The 20,543-nt window shown below is 37.7% G+C and overlaps 1 protein-coding gene across 1 annotated transcript; it reads right to left on the bottom strand.

Moving 5' to 3' along the window:
- Positions 1-235: 235 nt before the first annotated feature.
- On the bottom strand, positions 236-18,851 carry LOC127844799 (sodium-coupled monocarboxylate transporter 1-like). Its single transcript, XM_052375298.1, has 14 exons — positions 17,761-18,851; positions 17,398-17,463; positions 15,854-15,905; positions 14,293-14,360; positions 13,704-13,858; positions 12,578-12,718; positions 10,116-10,245; positions 9,422-9,510; positions 7,327-7,454; positions 6,704-6,861; positions 5,551-5,780; positions 2,162-2,265; positions 1,634-1,770; positions 236-1,112 (listed from the first exon to the last, which is right to left on the bottom strand). The coding sequence occupies exons 1-14, from the start codon at positions 18,097-18,099 to the stop codon at positions 1,002-1,004; spliced, it is 1,908 nt and encodes a 635-aa protein (XP_052231258.1). The 5' UTR covers positions 18,100-18,851; the 3' UTR covers positions 236-1,001.
- Between the last annotated feature and the right edge of the window lie 1,692 nt (positions 18,852-20,543).

The following is a 20,543-nucleotide window of genomic DNA, read 5'->3' as shown; positions in this document are numbered from 1 at the left end:
ATGCAATGCACATGACTGTATAATGTCTGAAGCGATTCAATAGATTGCCAAAACGGGTACCCATATTTTGTTTCCAAAACAATTTGCATGAATTAATAGTGCAGATGAACGGAACTGTGGAAACAGGGACGAAATAAGTCGACCGCCTGAAAACAGACAGTCAACCATAAACAAACAAATATTCACAACCTCCTTTGATGGGGTCTTAAAAATCGAAAGCAACACCAAGAACATATGAATTATCGACTGATTTTATTATCAATCGAATTATAAAAATGAGCCGTGCTCTGTGAAAAGGGGGTTTAATGCATGTGCGTAAAGTGTCGTCCCAGATTAGTCTAATCTGGGACGGCATTTTCCGCTGTTATTATACTTTTCGTATAAAGAAAGTCTCTTCTTAACAAAAATCAAGTTCAGGCGGAAAGTGTCGTTCCTGATTATCATTTGCGGACTGGGACGTTACTTTACTCACATGCAATAAACGCCCTTTTCACAGAGCACGACCCAAATGTTAACTGGTGACCTGATTAATATGAGTTATAGACACGTTCAATGAATACGTGTACATGTTTACAAGGTAGTAAAGGATATTCTTATAAATATTATACATTATTTGGTGGAGCAGAAGCGTCTCGAATCACGTGTTTTAACGAGTGTGTACAATGCAGAATTGGGAGTGTATTCAATAGCAAAATATCCAGTAACATATGAACATAAAAATATAAAAGAGTCGTTGATCTTTTCATTTATCTTTATATTATGTATCCATCGAATTTTGGTGGGGAGTTGATAAATCTGAAACGCTCAAAAAAAAAATTGCATAAATTATCATTGAGAAATCACGTGTTTTCAAAATATAAATCACGTAAAATCACGTTTTTATAGATTACCAAGCGCAATCTATCAGTTTGTCATGGAAAACACACGTCCTATTCCACATTTATGCATGGGAACGTCACATAAATATCACAGGTTGTCATGGAAATACCATGTGGTGCATGTCACAGGTTATCACGTGACTCCTCAATGTTGTCAGAGCGCTGATACACGCCATAGAACCGCGCATCGTGCGCATGCACCCCGTTAGGCGCCCCACTCATGACGTCCGTCATCTGAAAAGGGAGACCGGCCCTTTGTTAGCCATAACACGGCGCGGTGGAACAAACAGCAACACGCAAAATAATTTCCATGATTTTAAAAGTTCAACTATAAGCTTGAAAAAAGTATTTGCCATTTTCTTAGAAAACACCAACCCAAACAATATATAACAATATTCTCTGCATTGAGACTTATCGTTACTTTATGAAAGTTTCCGCATGTATCCTTTAATTTCCTTAATGTATGTATCCTGAAGGACATATTTGTTAAAGATTTCAGTAAGTTGACATAGGGACGATAAAAGTGAGAACATTAAATGGACATCCAATTTATAGTTCGGAAAGATGGGAAGAAAAATTGGAAGTTCATCATTTACCGTTTGCACATCCTAGCGCATTCCGCTACCCTAGGTACAATCCATAAATATTCAATAACAAGACACTCGAAAATAGCGTTCTTAATCAGAAGCGATTGGTTTGCAAAAAAATCGATTTTCCTAGTTGTAAGTATATTTGTTTGTCGTTATTGTGGTTACCTCTACATTCTCTTTTCTTTGCTCCCCGTCCTCGTCGCGTTTCTCGCTCTTGAGCGGGGCAACAGTGGCCAGCATGGACAGCTTGATGTACCAGGGTGACAACAAGCGCGGGTCCAGGGACCGCCCTTTGTTTCCACCTGCTCTCATACATTTTAGACCTTATAAGTTGGAATAGTTTGAAGCATATTTGAAATTGGTATAGGCAAAGTCATTCATATTTTTAACGTCGAGTGTCCTATCTACCGTCAAATTGAATACCTTGTGTCACCTTTGGAACGCGAAATACGATTTTCAAATCGACAAACAACAAAGAAACTCGACACTTCGTTGCAATGACGACTTTCGATCTTAATCGCATTGCCAAGACCCACGATATCTCGCCAGACTAAATTGCGCACGACTAAATTGGGACACGACAAACGAACATGTAAAACGATATAAGTTCAATTGACTGTGGTGCGTAGTTGGTCATGTTATTGTGTCGCATTTTACTTATCACGCAAAAGCTTTGATGAAGAACACGCGTACCTGTAAGGCAGCTGACGACAAGGCCGACGACGACGGCGGTGACGACGGCCAGGGTGCTGTACCACATATAGGACAACTGGTAGACTTGATCCAGGGAAGACAGGCTGGCATCGGTAAGAACAGAATAAAGTATGCAGTATGCTCATATACAACATGTCTGGAATTGATAGCAACGAAAGAAAGTATTCATTGTGCTCAGAAAAAGTCTGGTATTGATAGCAACGAAAGAAAGTATTCATTGTGCTCAGAAAAAGTCTGGTATTAATAGCAACGAAAGAAAGTATTCATTGTGCTCAGAAAAAGTCTGGTATTGATAGCAACGTAAGAAAGTATTCATTGTGCTCAGAAAAAGTCTGGTATTGATAGCAACGAAAGAAAGTATTCATTGTGCTCAGAAAAAGTCTGGTATTGATAGCAACGAAAGAAAGTATTCATTGTGCTCAGAAAAAGTCTGGTATTGATAGCAACGTAAGAAAGTATTCATTGTGCTCAGAAAAAGTCTGGTATTGATAGCAACGAAAGAAAGTATTCATTGTGCGCAGAAAAAGTCTGGTATTGATAACAACGAAAGAAAGTATTCATTGTGCTCATAAAAAGTCTGGTATTGGTAACAACGAAAGAAAGTATTCAATGTGCTCAGAAAAAGTCTGGAATTGCTAGCAACGAAAGAAATTATTCATTGTGCTCAAAAAAAAGTCTGGTATTGATAGCAACGAAAGAAAGTATTCAATGTGCTCAGAAAAAGTCTGGAATTGCTAGCAACGAAAGAAAGTATTCATTGTGCTCAGAAAATGTCTGGTATTGTTAGCAACGAAAGAAAGTATTCATTGGGCTCAGAAAAAGTCTGGTATTTATAACAACGAAAGAAAGTATTCAATGTGCTCAGAAAAAGACTGGTATTGATAGCAACGAAAGAAAGTATTCATTGTGCTCAGAAAAAGTCTGGTATTGATAGCAACGAAAGAAAGTATTCATTGTGCTCAGAAAAAGTCTGGTATTGATTGCAACGAAAGAAAGTATTCATTATGCTCAGAAAAAGTCTGGTATTGATAGCAACGAAAGAAAGTATCCATTGTGCTCAGAAAAAGTCTGGTATTGATAGCAACGAAAGAAAGTATTCATTGTGCTCAGAAAAAGTCTGGTACTGATAGCAACGAAAGAAAGTATTCATTGTGCTCAGAAAAAGTCTGGTATTGATAGCAACGAAAGAAAGTATTCAATGTGCCCAGAAAAAGTCTGGAGTTGCTAGCAACGAAAGAAAGTATTCATTGTGCTCAGAAAAAGTCTGGTATTGATAGCAACGACAGAAAGTATTAAATGTGCTCAGAAAAAGTCTGGAATTGCTAGCAACGAAAGAAAGTATTCATTGTGCGCAGAAAAAGTCTGGTATTGATAGCAACGAAAGAAAGTATTCATTGTGCTCAGAAAAAGTCTGGAATTGCTAGCAACGAAAGAAAGTATTCATTGTGCTCAGAAAAAGTCTGGAATTGCTAGCAACGAAAGAAAGTATTCATTGTGCTCAGAAAAAGTCTGGTATTGATAGCAACGAAAGAAAGTATTCATTGTGCTCAGAAAAAGTCTGGTATTGATAGCAACGAAAGAAAGTATTCAATGTGCTCAGAAAAGTCTGGAATTGCTTGCAACGAAAGAAAGTATTCATTGTGCTCAGAAAAAGTCTGGTATTGATAGCAACGAAAGAAAGTATTCATTGTGCTCAGAAAAAGTCTGGAATTGCTAGAAACGAAAGAAAGTATTCATTGTGCTCAGAAAAAGTCTGAAATTGCTAGCAACGAAAGGAAGTATTCATTGTGCTCAGAAAAAGTCTGGTATTGATAGCATAGAAAAAAATTATTCATTGTGCTCAGAAAAAGTCTGGTATTGATAGCAACGAAAGAAAGTATTCATTGTGCTCATAAAAAGTCTGGTATTGATAGCAACGAATAAAAGTAGTCATTGTGCTCAGAAAAAGTCTGGTATTGATAGCAACGAAAGAAAGTATTCATTGTGCTCAGAAAAAGTCTGGTATTGATAGCAACGAAAGAAAGTTTTCATTGTGCTCAGAAAAAGTCTGGTATTGATAGCAACGAAAGAAAGTATTCATTGTGCTCAGAAAAAGTCTGGTATTTATAGCAACGAAAGAAAGTATTCATTGTGATCAGAAAAAGTCTGGAATTGCTAGCAACGAAAGAAAGTATTCATTGTGCTCAGAAAAATTCTGGTTTTGATAGCAACGAAAGAAAGTGTTCATTGTGCTCAGAAAAAGTCTGGTATTGATAGCAACAAAAGAAAGTATTTATTGTGCTCAGAAAAAGTCTGGTATTGATAGCAACGAAAGAAAGTATTCATTGTGCTCAGAAAAAAAGTCTGGTATTGATAGCAACGAAAGAAAGTATTCAGTGTGCTCAGAAAAAGTATGGTATTGATAGCAACGAAAGAAAGTATTCATTGTGCTCAGAAAAAGTCTGGTATTGATAGCAACGAAAGAAAGTATTCATTGTGCTCAGAAAAAGTCTGGTATTGATAGAAACGAAAGGAAGTATTCAATGTGCTCAGCATAAGTCTGGTATTGATAGCAACGAAAGAAAGTATTCATTGCGTTCAGAAAAAGTCTGGTATTGAAAGCAACGAAAGAAAGTATTCAATGTGATCAGAAAAAATCTGGTATTGATAGCAACGAAAGATAGTATTCAATGTGCTCAGAATAAAACTGGTATTGATAGCAACGAAAGAAAGTATTCATTGTGCTCAAAAAAAGTCTGGTATTGATAGCAACGAAAGAAAGTATTCAATGTGCTCAGAATAAAAGTGCCTGGAATTTATGGGAACCAACGAACGTGTTCATTTTGGTCAGGACAAAAATTCTATTCCTCGGCAAGCTCGGCATCCGGACCGGTGAACAATCAGGGCGAGTGCTTTTCAAACGCTATTACCATATTGCCTCAACATTAGTGCCCTTAGGTGACCGTGTGAAAACCACGCCGTTGTTATCTAACAATGTCTTAGCAATACGTGAAGCTAAAACGTCACAGTAGTGGTTATCGTGCGAGAAAATGAAAGCCACAAATACGGAATCGAACAAACATATCAGTACAATAATACCGTATATATAATAGGTTATAAAATGTCGGGAGAAATGCCAAATAACAGGTCAAAAACTCCTCATAAAATTCCGGTGTGGTCATAACTTATTGTAGAATAGAATCTTTGTGTACAGCAATGTTGAATTCAAATTAGTTTACTGTAAACTGAATTTGAAAAATGGGCGTTACGATTTTGTAAATATACCTTAAAGTTAATTTAAAACAAGTAAATAAATATAGGCATTGTGAAAACTTAATACGGTATTTTGTCATAACACCTAAACAATTATAAAAAAAAACGCGGAATACCTTTCATGGGTTCTAGTCGGAATCCAAGTAGAGTTATTATACAAAGTGGAAGATACTTCTAATGCGGTTGTTGCTGCTGTCGTGAATACAGTCGTGGTGTTATAGTCGCTACCGTTTACGCGCACTTCCGGGCACGTGTTCTCATGCGCATGCGCAGAGTTGTTCATGATGGAGCCGATGGCGACCCAAGAAGTGACAGCCAGGCTACAGATTACGCCAACCGAAGCTCCCTTAGTTAGACATAAAACATTATGTAGGGTATATGACGTATGGTGAATATATTTAAGTACTTCTAATGTACAGTATATATATTTATACATTTTGTTGTTATGAGAAGGGTTACATTTTTAGATGGCGTTATTCATGTGTTACACAGATGTGACAATGTATTGTTTATTATTTATGTATGTCGTTACGATGACTTACCGATGTTACTTGTTTTCGCGCGACCAAAGAAGTCTAGGGAACGAGATAAATAACAAGTGGAGACGACTTAGTAATTAAGTCGTTGGAACGCGTTATTACGTCGTTTGAGCGATATAGCTAATTCGTGGGAATTACATCTCTAATTCGTGTGAACAAGATAACGATTCGTGGTAACGAAATAATCAACCAATCAAAATACGCGTTGTTAAACGCATGTTTAAAGAGGGCTGATACATGGAGGCTTACATAAATTCGGACGTTATAAATCGGACAGATTCACGCTTTTAAATGATTTTCAAACTGTGTGTACTGAGTATTCTGATTGTTTGAATGTGTCGTTACAACAACTTCTTTTTAACATTGTTCCCATGTATAAAAGACGTCGTTCCTATTACATTATTACTCGTTCCCACGTTTACGTAGTCGTTCCCACGAGTAATTTATCTTGAACCAACGACTTATCAATAAGAAAACGCGCATGTCACATCAGTCATAGCAGAGTCATGGTAATTAACTAATTATGTTTGAGCGCAGTTGACTTTTTTCTGCACCTGATGTTATGCCTGCATAATTATATATTTGAAAAATATTGATGGTGATCGGATTCAGCGCCGTAGCTATCGAAGAATTCAAACGATTATCAACAATTGAACTTGTCACAAATTGTCAAAAATGCTTCAAATATATCGCGATGGTTAATGGCAGGATTGAACGTGTGGTTCCCTACCCAGGAGTTGATGACGGGGAAGAATAATGCGCAGACGAACAGACCGAGTAGCGGCCCGCCCACCATGCCGAAGATGCTGAGCGCCACCTGCAGGATGAAGCTGCCGAAGAACTGCGCCAGGAACGCCAGGGCGATTGTCGTTGCACCGAACAGCAAGGCTGCATTGCAAGAAGTGGTATAAATTTTTATATTTTTCCATTATATTTATAAGACACACTGAAAATACTATTAGTTCATAGTCGTTCAAAGAACCATTAAGAGTAAATTTTGATCTTGAATTTGTCGGAACTGTTTAATGTTTAAAATAAAATCTGTATATTTAAGGACGAACTGTCGGAAAAAACACGCTATGTGAAGAAGCGACAACCGGACCTGTTTGCATCTCGGATATTCCCACAACACGCCTTACACGTCTTTTCCGAACATGGTAACTTACATTTTGGCCATCGCATATTAAACTGCAGTGCAGTGTACGAACTAAAAGTTTGACAACGGGTTCTTTGAGTCACAGATTCGTCTATGAAACTGTTCATCGTTTTATACCAAGTCATCAAACAATAAGGCTGTGTGTGATCGATGACAATATATGAGATAACGCATTAAAATCCACTCATATCACTTACCGAACACTTTGGACAGGATACTTGACATCCGCTCTTCCATGTGGCGCCCCTTCAGTGCCCTGTACGCCGGCTTCGCTATGTCCGTGAGGAAGGTCAAGGCCAGAGCGTTCACACCAGACGACACTGTGCTGACCGCAAGTACAGGGAAAAGTTGTGTTACCATTGTATCTTATAGCAGAATCGTGATGCGAAATGTCCCATGAAGTAGAGTTATAATTGACAACATTTTAAAATGCGACTGATTTCTTAAATTTAGGCATTTACAATCAGTTTTACAGTTTTAACGAATAACAATGACAAACGTACTACTAAAAGAATAGGTTAAAAGTATCCTTGTTCATTATAGTTATATTTCTATATACAAAGCAAAATTATTGATAAAAGGTTGAAATGTCTAAATAATAATGCATTCTTAACCTAACCTAGCAACCTGCAGCCATTGTTCAAGCCCATTACACAATAAAAATATTGACTGGTACTAGAACCAGGATTTTTCGGCGTAAGCTGCATAAGCCAGCTTTTCACCCTGACTTGACCTTTGTAAGTGTCCAATAAAATTCAAATAAAATTTCCCGCGGCTAGGTACGAATGAATACACTTCATTTATTCCATTGGCTGATTTGAGTATACCACCAGAACATTGGAAACATATCCGCGTCTTTGTACCACTGTTTTACTGTATGAAACAATTTTATCTCTAATGAAAAGGCTTAATAGATAGAACAGTTTTACACTCAATTCTCGACATCAATACAGTTTGTGCGTACACCTTTTATTTTCAGAGTATTACCAGCGCAAAAGCGTTTATACTTAAAAGGCTATTTTCTCATATTTAGTACTTACTTCCATATTCCTGTCAACATGTTAACATGTAAAAGTATAAAGAGCAGTGGAAGCGAGGCCTCACTTTAAAGAATTGCATTTCAACCCGCGAGGTTTCGGGTCAAGTCGCGGACATTCAGAGTTTATATACAGGTCATCACCGGAGTTCGCGGTCAGTAAAATAATCGTTATATAATAAAGACGCTATCCTTGAACTAGGTTACCTGGAATTTTCTTTAGACCAGAAATATGTTAAAAGAAGATATTCAGCAATATAATTATGGTATGTCAATAATAGATTCTTAATGTGTTTTCAACAATACAATGATAAATATTATTTTTAATAAATTTAACAATAATTATTCCACCATATTGCCTAATGTACTAAAGTGATATTATGAGCATGTAACAGTTTATAGGTGTCTATCGCAACCGTTGATTATTTTTGATGTTTCTACTTCATATACACTTATAGTAATTAATGCAGCATCAACATACTAAAACAATATACCAGAAAGAGAAAAATAATGCATTTGAATATTAACCGTACTTTCGTTTGACAACTGATCATGCGTTTACGAGTTGAACCTAAATTTAGTTTTAGTGCAGATTTGTTCATACGACACAAAGACACAATATTGTTTTACGGATCATTTCGGCTTACAGGACTGGGTGGGTCACGTAAGAATATCGAATATAAAATATATTTTTATAAACAACTGGTAGCAAGGTGAGTTGCAGATAATTGATCAGTAACCACATTTTAACTAACTATTTTGACCTGTTAATTCTTTTCAGCTCAATTCAACAGTGCAAAATGCCCATAATATCACTTTAAGCATGAGCACGATGATTCTCGATACTGTTAATAATCAAATCAAATAGCAATGCCCGACAGACCACTAAAACAGGTTTGTTCTCGTGTGGCCGGTTGACTCATATGTTTAAATTTCACTTCCATTCTTCTTTTGGTTTTCTGTTTTGTATCTATAGGTTTATGACCAGCAATATGTTATAATGTAAAATAAGCCGCGAAAACTCCCCGTAACATCCCGTACTGCGTGTGATGCAGCTAAGAACTGCACAGAAAAAGACATTCGCTATCCTTGATCTCATTCATTAAACTATTTACGCCGTATATCTTTTTTAAAGATATTTCTTGTTTTTCTTACATTAGGTCGGGTGATCTGAAGAAGTTAAATGAGTTATTGGATTGTTTTTGTGTGCTGTATTGTTGGCAACTTGCGGGGCGGTGGGGTGTATAAAGTCGCACCTCAGTGACGCACTAAAGATACAGGCCACCATGAGTCCCGGAAATCCGTGCACCTTTCCAAGCACATCCATCACCAGCCACGGAATTAGCTGCAAAGAAGGAATAAAATGACTAAGAGTTAATTGTGTACATATTTAATACGTGTTATCCTTAACACTGTATAGAGTATACGTCATATGTGTGACAAAATGGCACATACCTCTATTACAAAACGTAACAGTTAGATATATAGGACATGTTGCGCTCGACATTGGTGTAGTTGGGCGAATGTATATTCCAAGTTTCGAGTGATACCATATGCAGTTTTAGAGTTTCAAGACTACTCCATAAAGCATTCAAAACAATTGTCGCACGACGACGCCGGTGCGGTAATGCTCGAGTCTGGCGCACTAAAAATACGACAGTTGGTACGCTTACACCATTACCATAAGCATAATTCTCATCGTTAACATGTTCAGCATCCTTATCACTACAACCGTTAAGAAAGTCATCATTATTTTAATCAGCGTGTTCGTCGTCACAATCGTCATCATCAACGTCTTCATCGTCGTTTTCGTCACCACTATCATAACAATTATCGTTTTCGCAAATTGTTAAGTTGAACATGTGTTCATATATGTTAAAATTCTTATCTAAACGATTGCTACATCGGCTACGGTACGGCTAAGTTATGTCTACACTTATTGCTACCCACCTGGTCCCGCTTGTTGATGAGGCACAGTTTCACCGGGTCGTTGTCATGGTAGCGCGCGAACAACACGAGACCTGTGAACACTAGCAGCGTCGTGAACACGATACTAGCCGGAAGTTGAAGGTAGAGGGCGCTGTAGAATGCAACAAGCATATGCCATGTATATCATTGTGTGAATCGATGTGTGACACACACACACAATCCATTAGACACTAACGAATTAAAAAGTAACCATACCCATCACCCATAAGTTACCATGCCATACTCCCATCTACCCCGCCCTATGACCTCAGATGCCTTAGTCAGCAGGCTTAGGTTCATGCTTTGACAAATGTCATATGATAATGTGGAAATCAGAATCCCAGTTCATAGTTCATGCATCAACGTAAACCAACCATCCAAACGAAACCGGCCAGGGCCGTACACAGGAATTTTTGACTGAGGGCGCACCGAGGAGGGTGCGGGGTCTCCCGCCCAATTTTTTTATTCGGCACTTTTCAATGTGAATTTTAATGCTTAAAAACTTATTTTGTGATAGAATTTTATGGAATTTAAGAAGTGAATCAGCACTTTTCTGACGTCTAAAGCTTTAAACGTTGGATTGAAATTCACAACAATGTTTAAAGCTTTAGATTTCATAAATGTATGATGTTTGGTGAAGAAGGAAAGCACACTTTGAAAATTAAAAACCTTTATTTATATAGAGGATATTTGTTGGATTCGGTGGATTATCGATTTTAATTCACGAGTGATCATAGAAAATAATATTATCACGAGTGGCGCAGCCACGAGTGAAAATATATATTTTTATGATCACGAGTGAATAAAAATCGATAATCCACCTAATCCAACGAATTTTCTTTTATTTTATGCTTTTTTACACAATTAATATGCATTGTTAAAGAGTTTAACTAAAGAATTTGGCTGGGATAATGACGTCATTTCGTAAAAAAAATGACGTCATTTCACAGTAAACAGTGAAAATTATCGATAATTTTCACTGATAATTTTCATTGTTTGAAACAGTGAAATTATCAGTTTTAATTCACTGATTTTCTCTATAAACCACCGGAAAGCATAAAATAAAAAGTATGGCTGACATATAACCATAATTAATCATCTACTACGCGTTTTTACTTTCTCCATCATCAACTCAGATATACCACCACAATCGTTTACAACGCCTACATTAGATAGGACTTTTCTACCGGTATATAATAACCGTTTTCCGGCGTTTTTTTTTACGCAACGCTTTCAGATATTTAGATAATTTTTGGTATGTGGTCTACATACATGACGTACAGATGAAGTGTGAAATTCGTTCCGGTCCATTGATTTTTTGGCTGAGTTTTGGGCCTTGGACTTTAAAATTTTCTCTTTTATAACCGTTTTCCGGAGGCTTTTTACGCAACTCTTTTATATATTGAGCTGGTTCTGATGCCCCCGATGGCATCTAGCAGTTGGACTCTCCGTCCATCTGTCCGTCCGGAATTTCACAAAGGGTAATTGACTGATGAGGGATGTGTTCACACTAGCGAGCGCTAATCCCCTTGTCTATCAGGAACAATAAAAGTATAAACACATCTGCTATTTTGAATTGAAGGCTCATTATTAAAAAACTAAATCAACAGCCAGCTTGGGGGGGGGGGGGCGGGCCCCACAACTATGAAATATCAAAGCTATACGAAAACATCTTACAAAAGAGTCTACGGCATCAATAGCACATGAATTAGTTCATTCGCATATTGACTTTTGCATTTGTCTTTCTACGGAAGTTCCCGCTTACCAAACCAAGAAGCTACAGTGAGTTCAAAATCATGCCGCAAGAGTAGTCTTGGACGCTTCTGTTGAAGAACCTATCACTGATCTCCTAAAAAAGTACACTGGCTCTCTGTAGAGGCCAGGGTGATGTTTAAAGTTTAAGTTGTTGTATTTCGGGTAATCAATGGTACAGCTCCAGTTTACAAAAGATAATTGTTTGTACCTGCTCGAGAACAGTATAAATTAGGGTCACACAATGACACAAATTTCTACATTCCTTGACGATGAACAAAATAAGCTGACAAATATCTTGCCGTCGTTGGTCCTAAATGGTGGAACAATCTACCTTGTCAATATGAAGCCTGTTTTAGATCAAGGCTGAAAACTCATCTTTTTGGACAATTTTACGAACAATGAGTGTACTTGTAGGATTAATATAGAGTCTGCATTTTTACTAATTAAAATAGTAATTTCTGATTGTTTTAACGTTCTTGAACATAAATGTATATTGTTAACAAGTTTTGGTCTTAATGCCGAATATGTACAATGTAATTGTGACGCACAATAGAATATGTAAATTATGTTTGCGCTATATAAATGCTATCTATTTGTATTTGTTTACATGTATGTTTTTCGGTATTTAATACATAAAAATAAAATATATTAAAATCAATTTATGTGGCGTGACAGCGCGTGCGTCTTACGTTTGTGCCTGGCGTTTCGTCTGCATACTGAGGTAGCGTTGTATCATCGCCTGGTTAGAAGCGTAGATCGTCATCGACGTCATGAAGCCGCCGAAAACAAGCGTCCAGAACGTATGACGCTCTAGTGGGCTGGCGTCGAAACTGGAAATAGTTGAAATGCGAATATAAGTGCGAAAAGGACCACACATCGTTATATGTACATAAGCCTTTGTGCTTGAAATGGACGAATAATTGCAGACGCATTATCAATAAAGAGGTGCAATGATGTCGCCGGCGTTTTTCTACCTTTAAATAAAATTGTGTTGTCTGAACGTAGTTCCAATATAACGTGGTACGGGTGACCTTCTTCGCGACATGTCAGTATAAAATATATATGGGTTGCATAACTTAAACAATCAGCGTTCGGCTCGCACTTTACATGTTCGTTACTGTCACCAATTAAAAAAGCACTTTGACTTTCACTTTGATAATATTGGTAACAATACAATGCAGACAATATGTAAGAAGTTGTTTGAATACAGATACGTTTACCGCATTTGAGATACAATAAATAAGTTATTGACAGATGTATATCTTCATTAAATACTTAGAGATTTTATGGACAGAACTTCTGATGACATGTTCGTGACAGCTTTTAAACTGATCCGCTTAAAATATCTTATTGTAATGCTTGTACCAACACATTTCGGTACTTCAAATCGATTTTTAGTTCATTTCTTTCTTATATAAATTTCTCCAACAATTAACTGATTCGCCAATGACCACTCAAAATATTACTAGCGAATAACAAGTTGATATAACATATGCAGATCCCGAATTGTAGACTACGGGTATCAGACACTATTTTACAGAAAATAATGGTGTACTTGGACATAAAATAGTGGTGTGTAAAGAAATCGGTGGGCACTTGTCTTTGGTTACGTTAAGGAAATAGTGGTGCAATTTACCACATGCTATAATGTATCGGATTTGCATGTCATGAAATTAATACAACTGTTTTGTGATTATACCATTCGCATGCTTTGTCTAAAATATTACAGACGTATAAGTGTGTTTTGTTAGTAAAATCACCAGGGCGATTAAGACAAAGATTCGAAGTCTCGGAGGACAGTCACTGTCAACGCACTTATCTGCACGCAGCATGCTGCTGTTTTTCGCGGTTTCCCAGACGACGGTAAAGCCTCCGACCTCCATGGTGCCTCTCCAGACGACGCCAACGACGCCGGCGAAGACGATGAGCATCTGGAACGCGTCTGTCCACATAACGGCCTTCAACCCGCCCTAAGAGAGGCAGATTGTGATTGTCTACAGCCGTCAATAATCATACATGGAAGTATTCGTAAAATGTTTACGGAGGCGACCGGGGGATTACGAAGGTGCGTAAATCGCCCGAGCGTGCGCAATACGATTTCATCCATATATGGTTATGGAAGGCCGTAGACAATCCTCTATTGCGCAATTTAGAGTCCCCCACCAGGTTGCATTGAGAGCACAATAGAATATGTATGTGTAATAACACGTTAGTAAAATAATCCTCATTGTTGTGTACAACGGTTTTTTGTAAATTTGGTACATAGTATCAGATTTATACATTCAACAATAGTGAAACAGTTATGAATATAAAGCAATTGCGAGTTCATTAGGAAAACACTACGAAACTTGTTTTAATACGTGATGGCGTTCCAATAACTTCGATATAAGTAAACTATACTCACAATGGCTGTATAGAAAGTGCAGACGGCTCCTATCAATAGAATCGACACCAGCATGCTTATACCCATTACTGGAACATAATAAGGATATAGGAGCTAGAGTTTGCCTGTCGGGTAATACCGAGTTATATTTTATAAGTACATGGGTTCAACTAAGAAATCGGGTTCACAAAGTACTCTACACATTTAAATTTCGTTTAGACCAGCTCGAATACCTGGATGGTTTCAAGTGTATAATTGTACTGAGTCTCTCTTTTAAACTTACGCAATACGTCAGTAAGGTAGTTATACTACGACTCTGAAACTGAGGTATATCAAAACGGTAGTTATACTTCGACTCTAGAACTGAGTGTGGTCAGTACGGTAGCTATACTACGGCTCTAAAAAAATAGAGGCAGGTTAGTACGGTAGTTACATTACGACTAAAAATCTGAGTCTGGTCAGTACGGTAGTTATACTACGACTATAGACTTGAGCCAGGTTCGTACGGTAGTTATGCTATGATTCTTGAACTGAGGCAGGTCAGCACGGTAGTTATACTACGACTCTAGAGCTGAGGCAAGTCAGTACGTTTGTTAAACTCAGACTCTAGAACTGAGGCAGGTCAGTACGGTAGTTATACTACGACTATAGAATTGAGCCAGGTTCGTACGGTAGTTATGTTACGATTCTTGAACTGAGGCAGGTCAGTACGGTAGTTAAACTCAGACTCTAGAACTGAGGCAGGTCAGTACGGAAGTTATACTACGACATATAGAATTGAGCCAGGTTCGTACGGTAGTTATGCTATGATTCTTGAACTGAGGCAGGTCAGTACGGTAGTTATACTACGACTCTAGAACTTAGGCAAGTCAGTACGGTAGTTAAACTCAGACTCTAGAACTGAGGCAGGTCAGTACGGTAGTTATACTACAGCTATAGAAATGAGCCAGGTTCGTACGGTAGTTATGTTACGATTCTTGAACTGAGGCAGGTCAGTACGGTAGTTAAACTCAGACTCTAGAGCTGAGGCAGGTCAGCACGGTAGTTATACTTCGACTCTAGAACTGAGGCAGGTCAGTTCTGAAGTTTAACTACGACCCTATGAACTGATTCACGTGAGTACAGTATTATACTACATCTCTATAATTGAGGCGGGTCAAACTCAGTGCAGTAGTTATACTACGACTGTAACCGTTGATGCAGGTAAGCTCGGTAATATTTAACGATTCCAGAACTGAGGAAGTATGTCAGTTAACAAGGACGATAAATGGTGTATATGTTAAGCATGCATCACTTGAGTTAAAAAAGAAGTTTATTAGTGATTTATTCAAAGGTTTATGACGCTTGGTTCTGTTGTTAAACTTGTCTCTCTACAACTGTTTAAGTATATACTAATAATAAATTACTAGTATTGGTATAAACGAGGTAAAAGTAAGCATAATCTCTCGAACTGAATTATGAAATGTTACATTGTGTGGTCAGAAATATATTAATATTCTATTGTTTAGTCAATAGCAAGTATACATTAAAAATATACAGTAAGTCAATAAAAACGACACTAGTGTATTGGTTATATTCTTACCTTGATTAAGGGCTATTGCTGGTGCATACAGTACGACACCCATGTATAGAATCTGAAGCGTCACAATACAGGAATGCAATTACAAGAAAATTTCAATTACTGACGGACCCGAAACAAATGACAATCTTAATAATCCTTGAGTGGGTTATTCTGACTACCAAACTCTTACTTTGTTCTGGAAGGTCTATGTGTTGATAGTTTGGAAAATATTGACCAAGATTTCACATCAAATGAAATACACGTATAACAATTAAAATACGTCGATGTGACGTCAGCTACGGTGACATCACATGTGCATTTGTTTTCTGACGTTCTCATGACTTTCTCGTTCCTACGTACGACTTAAACAGTCGTGACCGGTAGTGGTTTAAATTGAGGAAATGTGTGTTGGTTTTATGTTTATTGACGATATGTAACTTTAAACATCTCGATGTATGAAGAGTGGTTTGTAAAAGAGTTTAAAGCCGATCTAGGTCAAAGACTCACAAACGTATTTACCTTTTGTGACATGTAATGACGCCTTTGAACAAATTACTATTCTCAAAGAAGTGGCGCCAGTGATTACAAGGCGTAATGCTGGGTTGTTAAAGGGACCTTTTCACGTTTTGGTAAATTGACAATATTAAAAAAAATGCTTCAGGTTTTCGTTGAAGTTATTATATTTTCGAAGAAACAATAATACTGAACATTTACGATGCACTACAGTATCCATTGTATACATTCTTTGACGATTTAAAAACCTGAAAATTATAAAGCGTTACAAACGCGAATCGATTGAATAATTTGGGATGTTCTGTTGCTATCATTATATTTTGTGACATTACGAGCATTCAAGTATGAAGTATAAAATACAATTCTCACTGTATAAGGACGGCCGGCCGAGTGGTTTAAATACTAGACTTTTACTCCAGGGTTCATTGGTTCGAGCCCAGTTGAGATTACTTTTTATTTATTTTATTTTATTCTTGTCTTTTACTGGTGCTATTAAGTTCCAATGTTTACATTTAATCAATTTAAAGCATTTAATGACAAACTTCAATACATGCCAAAATCTGTGAAAAGGTCCTTGTAACGTGTTACTGTTGACATAATAAACTGCGTTTTTAAAAAAAAAGAATATTATTTTTGTGATCGATCATGTGTTTGTTTCGAACAAAAAACTGTCAAATAATCTATGCGTTTCACAAATAGTGCACACACGGTATTCACTTCACTGAACAAACCCACGAAGGTACCCATCCTAATGTAGACACGTGTACATATATGAGAATTATCTCATATTTGTTTAATATATTAGAATCAAGAAAAAGGGTTCGAAACTGAAGTTGTTGATGCCAAAGTTGTAGACATATGTATGCATGTTGTGTTCAGATATGAACTTGGAGGACAAGTTTTGCAGGAGCGGCATAAATATTGAGATAGCGTAACAGTTCTGTTAAATTTTAACTCATCAAGTTAAACATACCTGGTAACTATGAAATTGCCATGACTTATAAGTAATACTTATTTAAGGGTACAACATTCAAACAGGTTCTTGATCCTACCATCTGTAGCTGGAATATCACACTGCCAAGGATCCGGACAGGTCGGGAAAAACGTCTTTCAAGATACTGCAATACAATTGCCCTATAATATGTTAATTAACATAAAATTGACATTTCTGCGAAATTTGTGTGGAAATAAATAAGACTTACAAATTGCAGAAACTAATTGTCTTTCGACGGAACTGTCGTGTAAAACATGCTTACACTGTTAACTGTGATGTTGTTATACTTTTAACAATGGATGCTGAGGAGTTTTTAATCCATTCGTTCAAATTTTAACAGTGACATCAACGACTTAAATTTCTGATTAAACTATCAAATATGATAAATATACCGGGAAATCTCCATCTTATCGCCGCATACCTCATACGCGCTGGTGAGCTCAAGGTCATGAAACACCGGCAGGAATGCGTGCGCAGCTACTGGAAATGTTATTAAGTTGCTGAAAGAAATCAACCAGTACATGGTGCCGTTGTAGAAAATCTCCGTCGGAACTCCGAGCACGAGGACAGCCGACAAGAAGGTGGCCATGAGAGACAGCGTCACCGGAAATAGTGACATCCGCCGCCCACCCAAAAGGAAGTTCGCTGTCGTTTGCGTTCGTTTGTCTCGTACGGCGTAAAAGATGCCTATAGCCGCGGAAATGACGAGCATCAGCACAAAAATCAGATAGTCCGCCCAGTGAAATGTAGCCCGTTCCATGGTGACCGGATGGGCACGTTGACCGTTATGTATCCCACGTGGTATGAGTTAATCAATTGACCAAATTGTATAATAGGAACCAAATTATTTATTGATCAATCAAATTAAAATATAGTAGTATACTGATAAAGCAACAAAGGTTTGAGTCATTGAACAACTGACAAAATCGTAGTCGGTAAGTCGTTGGTCGACGGACCAAATAGTGACTTCATATAACTTAGCCTGCTAAACGTATTACTAAACTTTGTAATATAAATCCAACACACTTTACGGGTTTAGTAGTGCAAAACGATGCAGAAATATAAAACACTTTATTTCCTGAAGGTCCCTGTAATAAGCAGCTTTACATTCGCTCTCAAAGCCGTAAGTACACAAGTGCTAACACTTTTACTCTGCTGCGCAACGGAGGCATGCAAAAACGACCCTAGCGCCCATTAAATTCACATACTTATATACAACACAAAACTAGTATAAAACGCACGTGGATAATTTTAATCTTCGTTGTGACTCCTGACCCGCCGATGCTTACTAAGACATCTAAAAACTGAAATAAATCCCTGTGTTCTTCAGGATATCGCATCCCGCGGGTTGAAGTCGATTATAGATTTGGCGCGTGTATTTCACGTGCTTTTCAAACGTTATGAATACAACAATCACGTTTAAGATTGAGAAAGTTAAAGCGAAATCCAAATTATGAACCTTCGTGACAGGTGCTTCATCACAGGGTAATTATCTACTTACATACTTGATATCTGGTTAGCTGTACCACTAATAGATGTAACCCTCTTTTTAATCTACTAGTAGTCGCATGTAAAATTGTCAGTTTATCTATTGTTTATACACACATATTATGGAAGTATTAAAACGGCGATATCTGTGTTGCTAACCTCATAAACTAATTAAGGACCATTTCCGCCTTCTACGAATAAATGCTTGGAAGAGCTTTTATAGGAACAGAAAACTTGCTTAGAAAGTACGTTCAGGACGACGCTTAACTTTCAAGACGGACGCAATAAAGCATTATGCGCATAACAAGGGTGTAAGCTTTCCACTCCCACGATGGAGAACAATGGATATTTGCGTGGCAGTCATCTGCAAGTGGAGTCCTTCCCCCGCCCCGGACTGGTAGATTACCTTACCCCCATGTTACAATGTGGTCAAAGCCAAGTTAAAAGACGTCACCTAGCCTCGGCTTAAAGAAGCCAGGCTAATGAGGCGGAGGGTAAATCCGACAGTCCAAGAAATAACGCCAATCACTATAGTTACCTCATCAACCGTTACAAATTGGTCATTCAGACCAGTTTCCGTGTCAAACTGACAGCATGACAGCAGAACTCTTGCTGCAGTCCTGTCCACTACACGACGCGGTCAGATCTGGGCGGAGACGCCCACGAAGCAAGTGATGCTTTACATCAGTCTGGAGGAATTGAAGCGCACGTCTACATTTGTGCACGAGCCTGCGTGTCCATCTGAGTGATCAACAAGAAAAACAGGAAGACGTGTAAACGAGTATTCATTGTAGCCATATAAGGAAAATAACAACCCGCATGGCGGTCATGTTTTTTTTCTTCAACGAACCAGACCAATTTTCATACTTAGCCGAAACATCATAAGAAAGCAAATATCATGAAGAAAGGACCGGAAATGTGACTTCTCGAGAGTCCACAACAGTTCACCAGTTGTATAAGCAAAACTGAACTGCCAACTGATGGTCATGTTTTGCAATGGACCGAAACCGAGATATCATTAGAACAAATGTTGTAAACAAGTTTCATTGATGATAAAGAAAAAAGACATTGACAATTCTTTTCTTAAATTTGACCTAGTTGCCTAGTTTTTAAACCCATGTCACCCAGTTTTGAATTCGACCGATAATTGGACAAACGGTTCTGAGCAAGTGTCGCATTTTAGTCGTTCGATTAACACCATGCGCAAGTTGCCGTAATGTAGTGAATCGTATTAACGGTGAATTGAATGCATATTATTATGTGTAAAAGTCGGTCCCAATCTAATATTGTCAATTCATCCGTATAATGACTTATACAACAACAAAGTCATAGATGAATCCAAGTGCAATTTAATATTCGTTCAATTTCTTTACGTATAGCTCATTTTTATAAATATACAACACTTCTGCATTCACAAATTCACCCTTAATCAAGTAAGATAGAAACAGTCGCATTCCGTTTATGACTACATGACTGGACGCTTCCTCTGTCCGTCCACGTCCCACTCTCCAATGTAACTATCCTAAAGTATCCATCCAAATCAATGCGCCGAGTTTTCTCTTCTCTAATAAAGCATGCACATATATATTGGTAGATACCTGAGATACTTGACAATCAAACAAAACTCTGTATTCAATTTTTTGGTTGGTCAATAAAACCCCGCCTGCGCACGTTCTCATTGTTGGTTGGCTGGTTCACTATTTTTGCTGATTAAAT

This window comes from Dreissena polymorpha, chromosome 9, assembly GCF_020536995.1.
Source record: "Dreissena polymorpha isolate Duluth1 chromosome 9, UMN_Dpol_1.0, whole genome shotgun sequence".
Taxonomy (NCBI): domain Eukaryota; kingdom Metazoa; phylum Mollusca; class Bivalvia; order Myida; family Dreissenidae; genus Dreissena; species Dreissena polymorpha.
Note: the sequence above shows the minus strand (reverse complement) of the source record. Positions and strands in the feature narration are given on the sequence as shown.

Coding starts and splice junctions, on each gene's coding strand:
- LOC127844799 (XM_052375298.1), bottom strand. CDS start 18,099: ATGGAACGGGCTACATTTCACTGGGCGGACTATCTGATTTTTGTGCTG. Junction 5,781..6,703: donor TCCCCGTCATCAACTCCTGG/GTAGGGAACCAC, acceptor TGTCTAACTAAG/GGAGCTTCGGTTGGCGTAAT. Junction 1,771..2,161: donor TGTCGTCAGCTGCCTTACAG/GTACGCGTGTTC, acceptor GTATGAGAGCAG/GTGGAAACAAAGGGCGGTCC.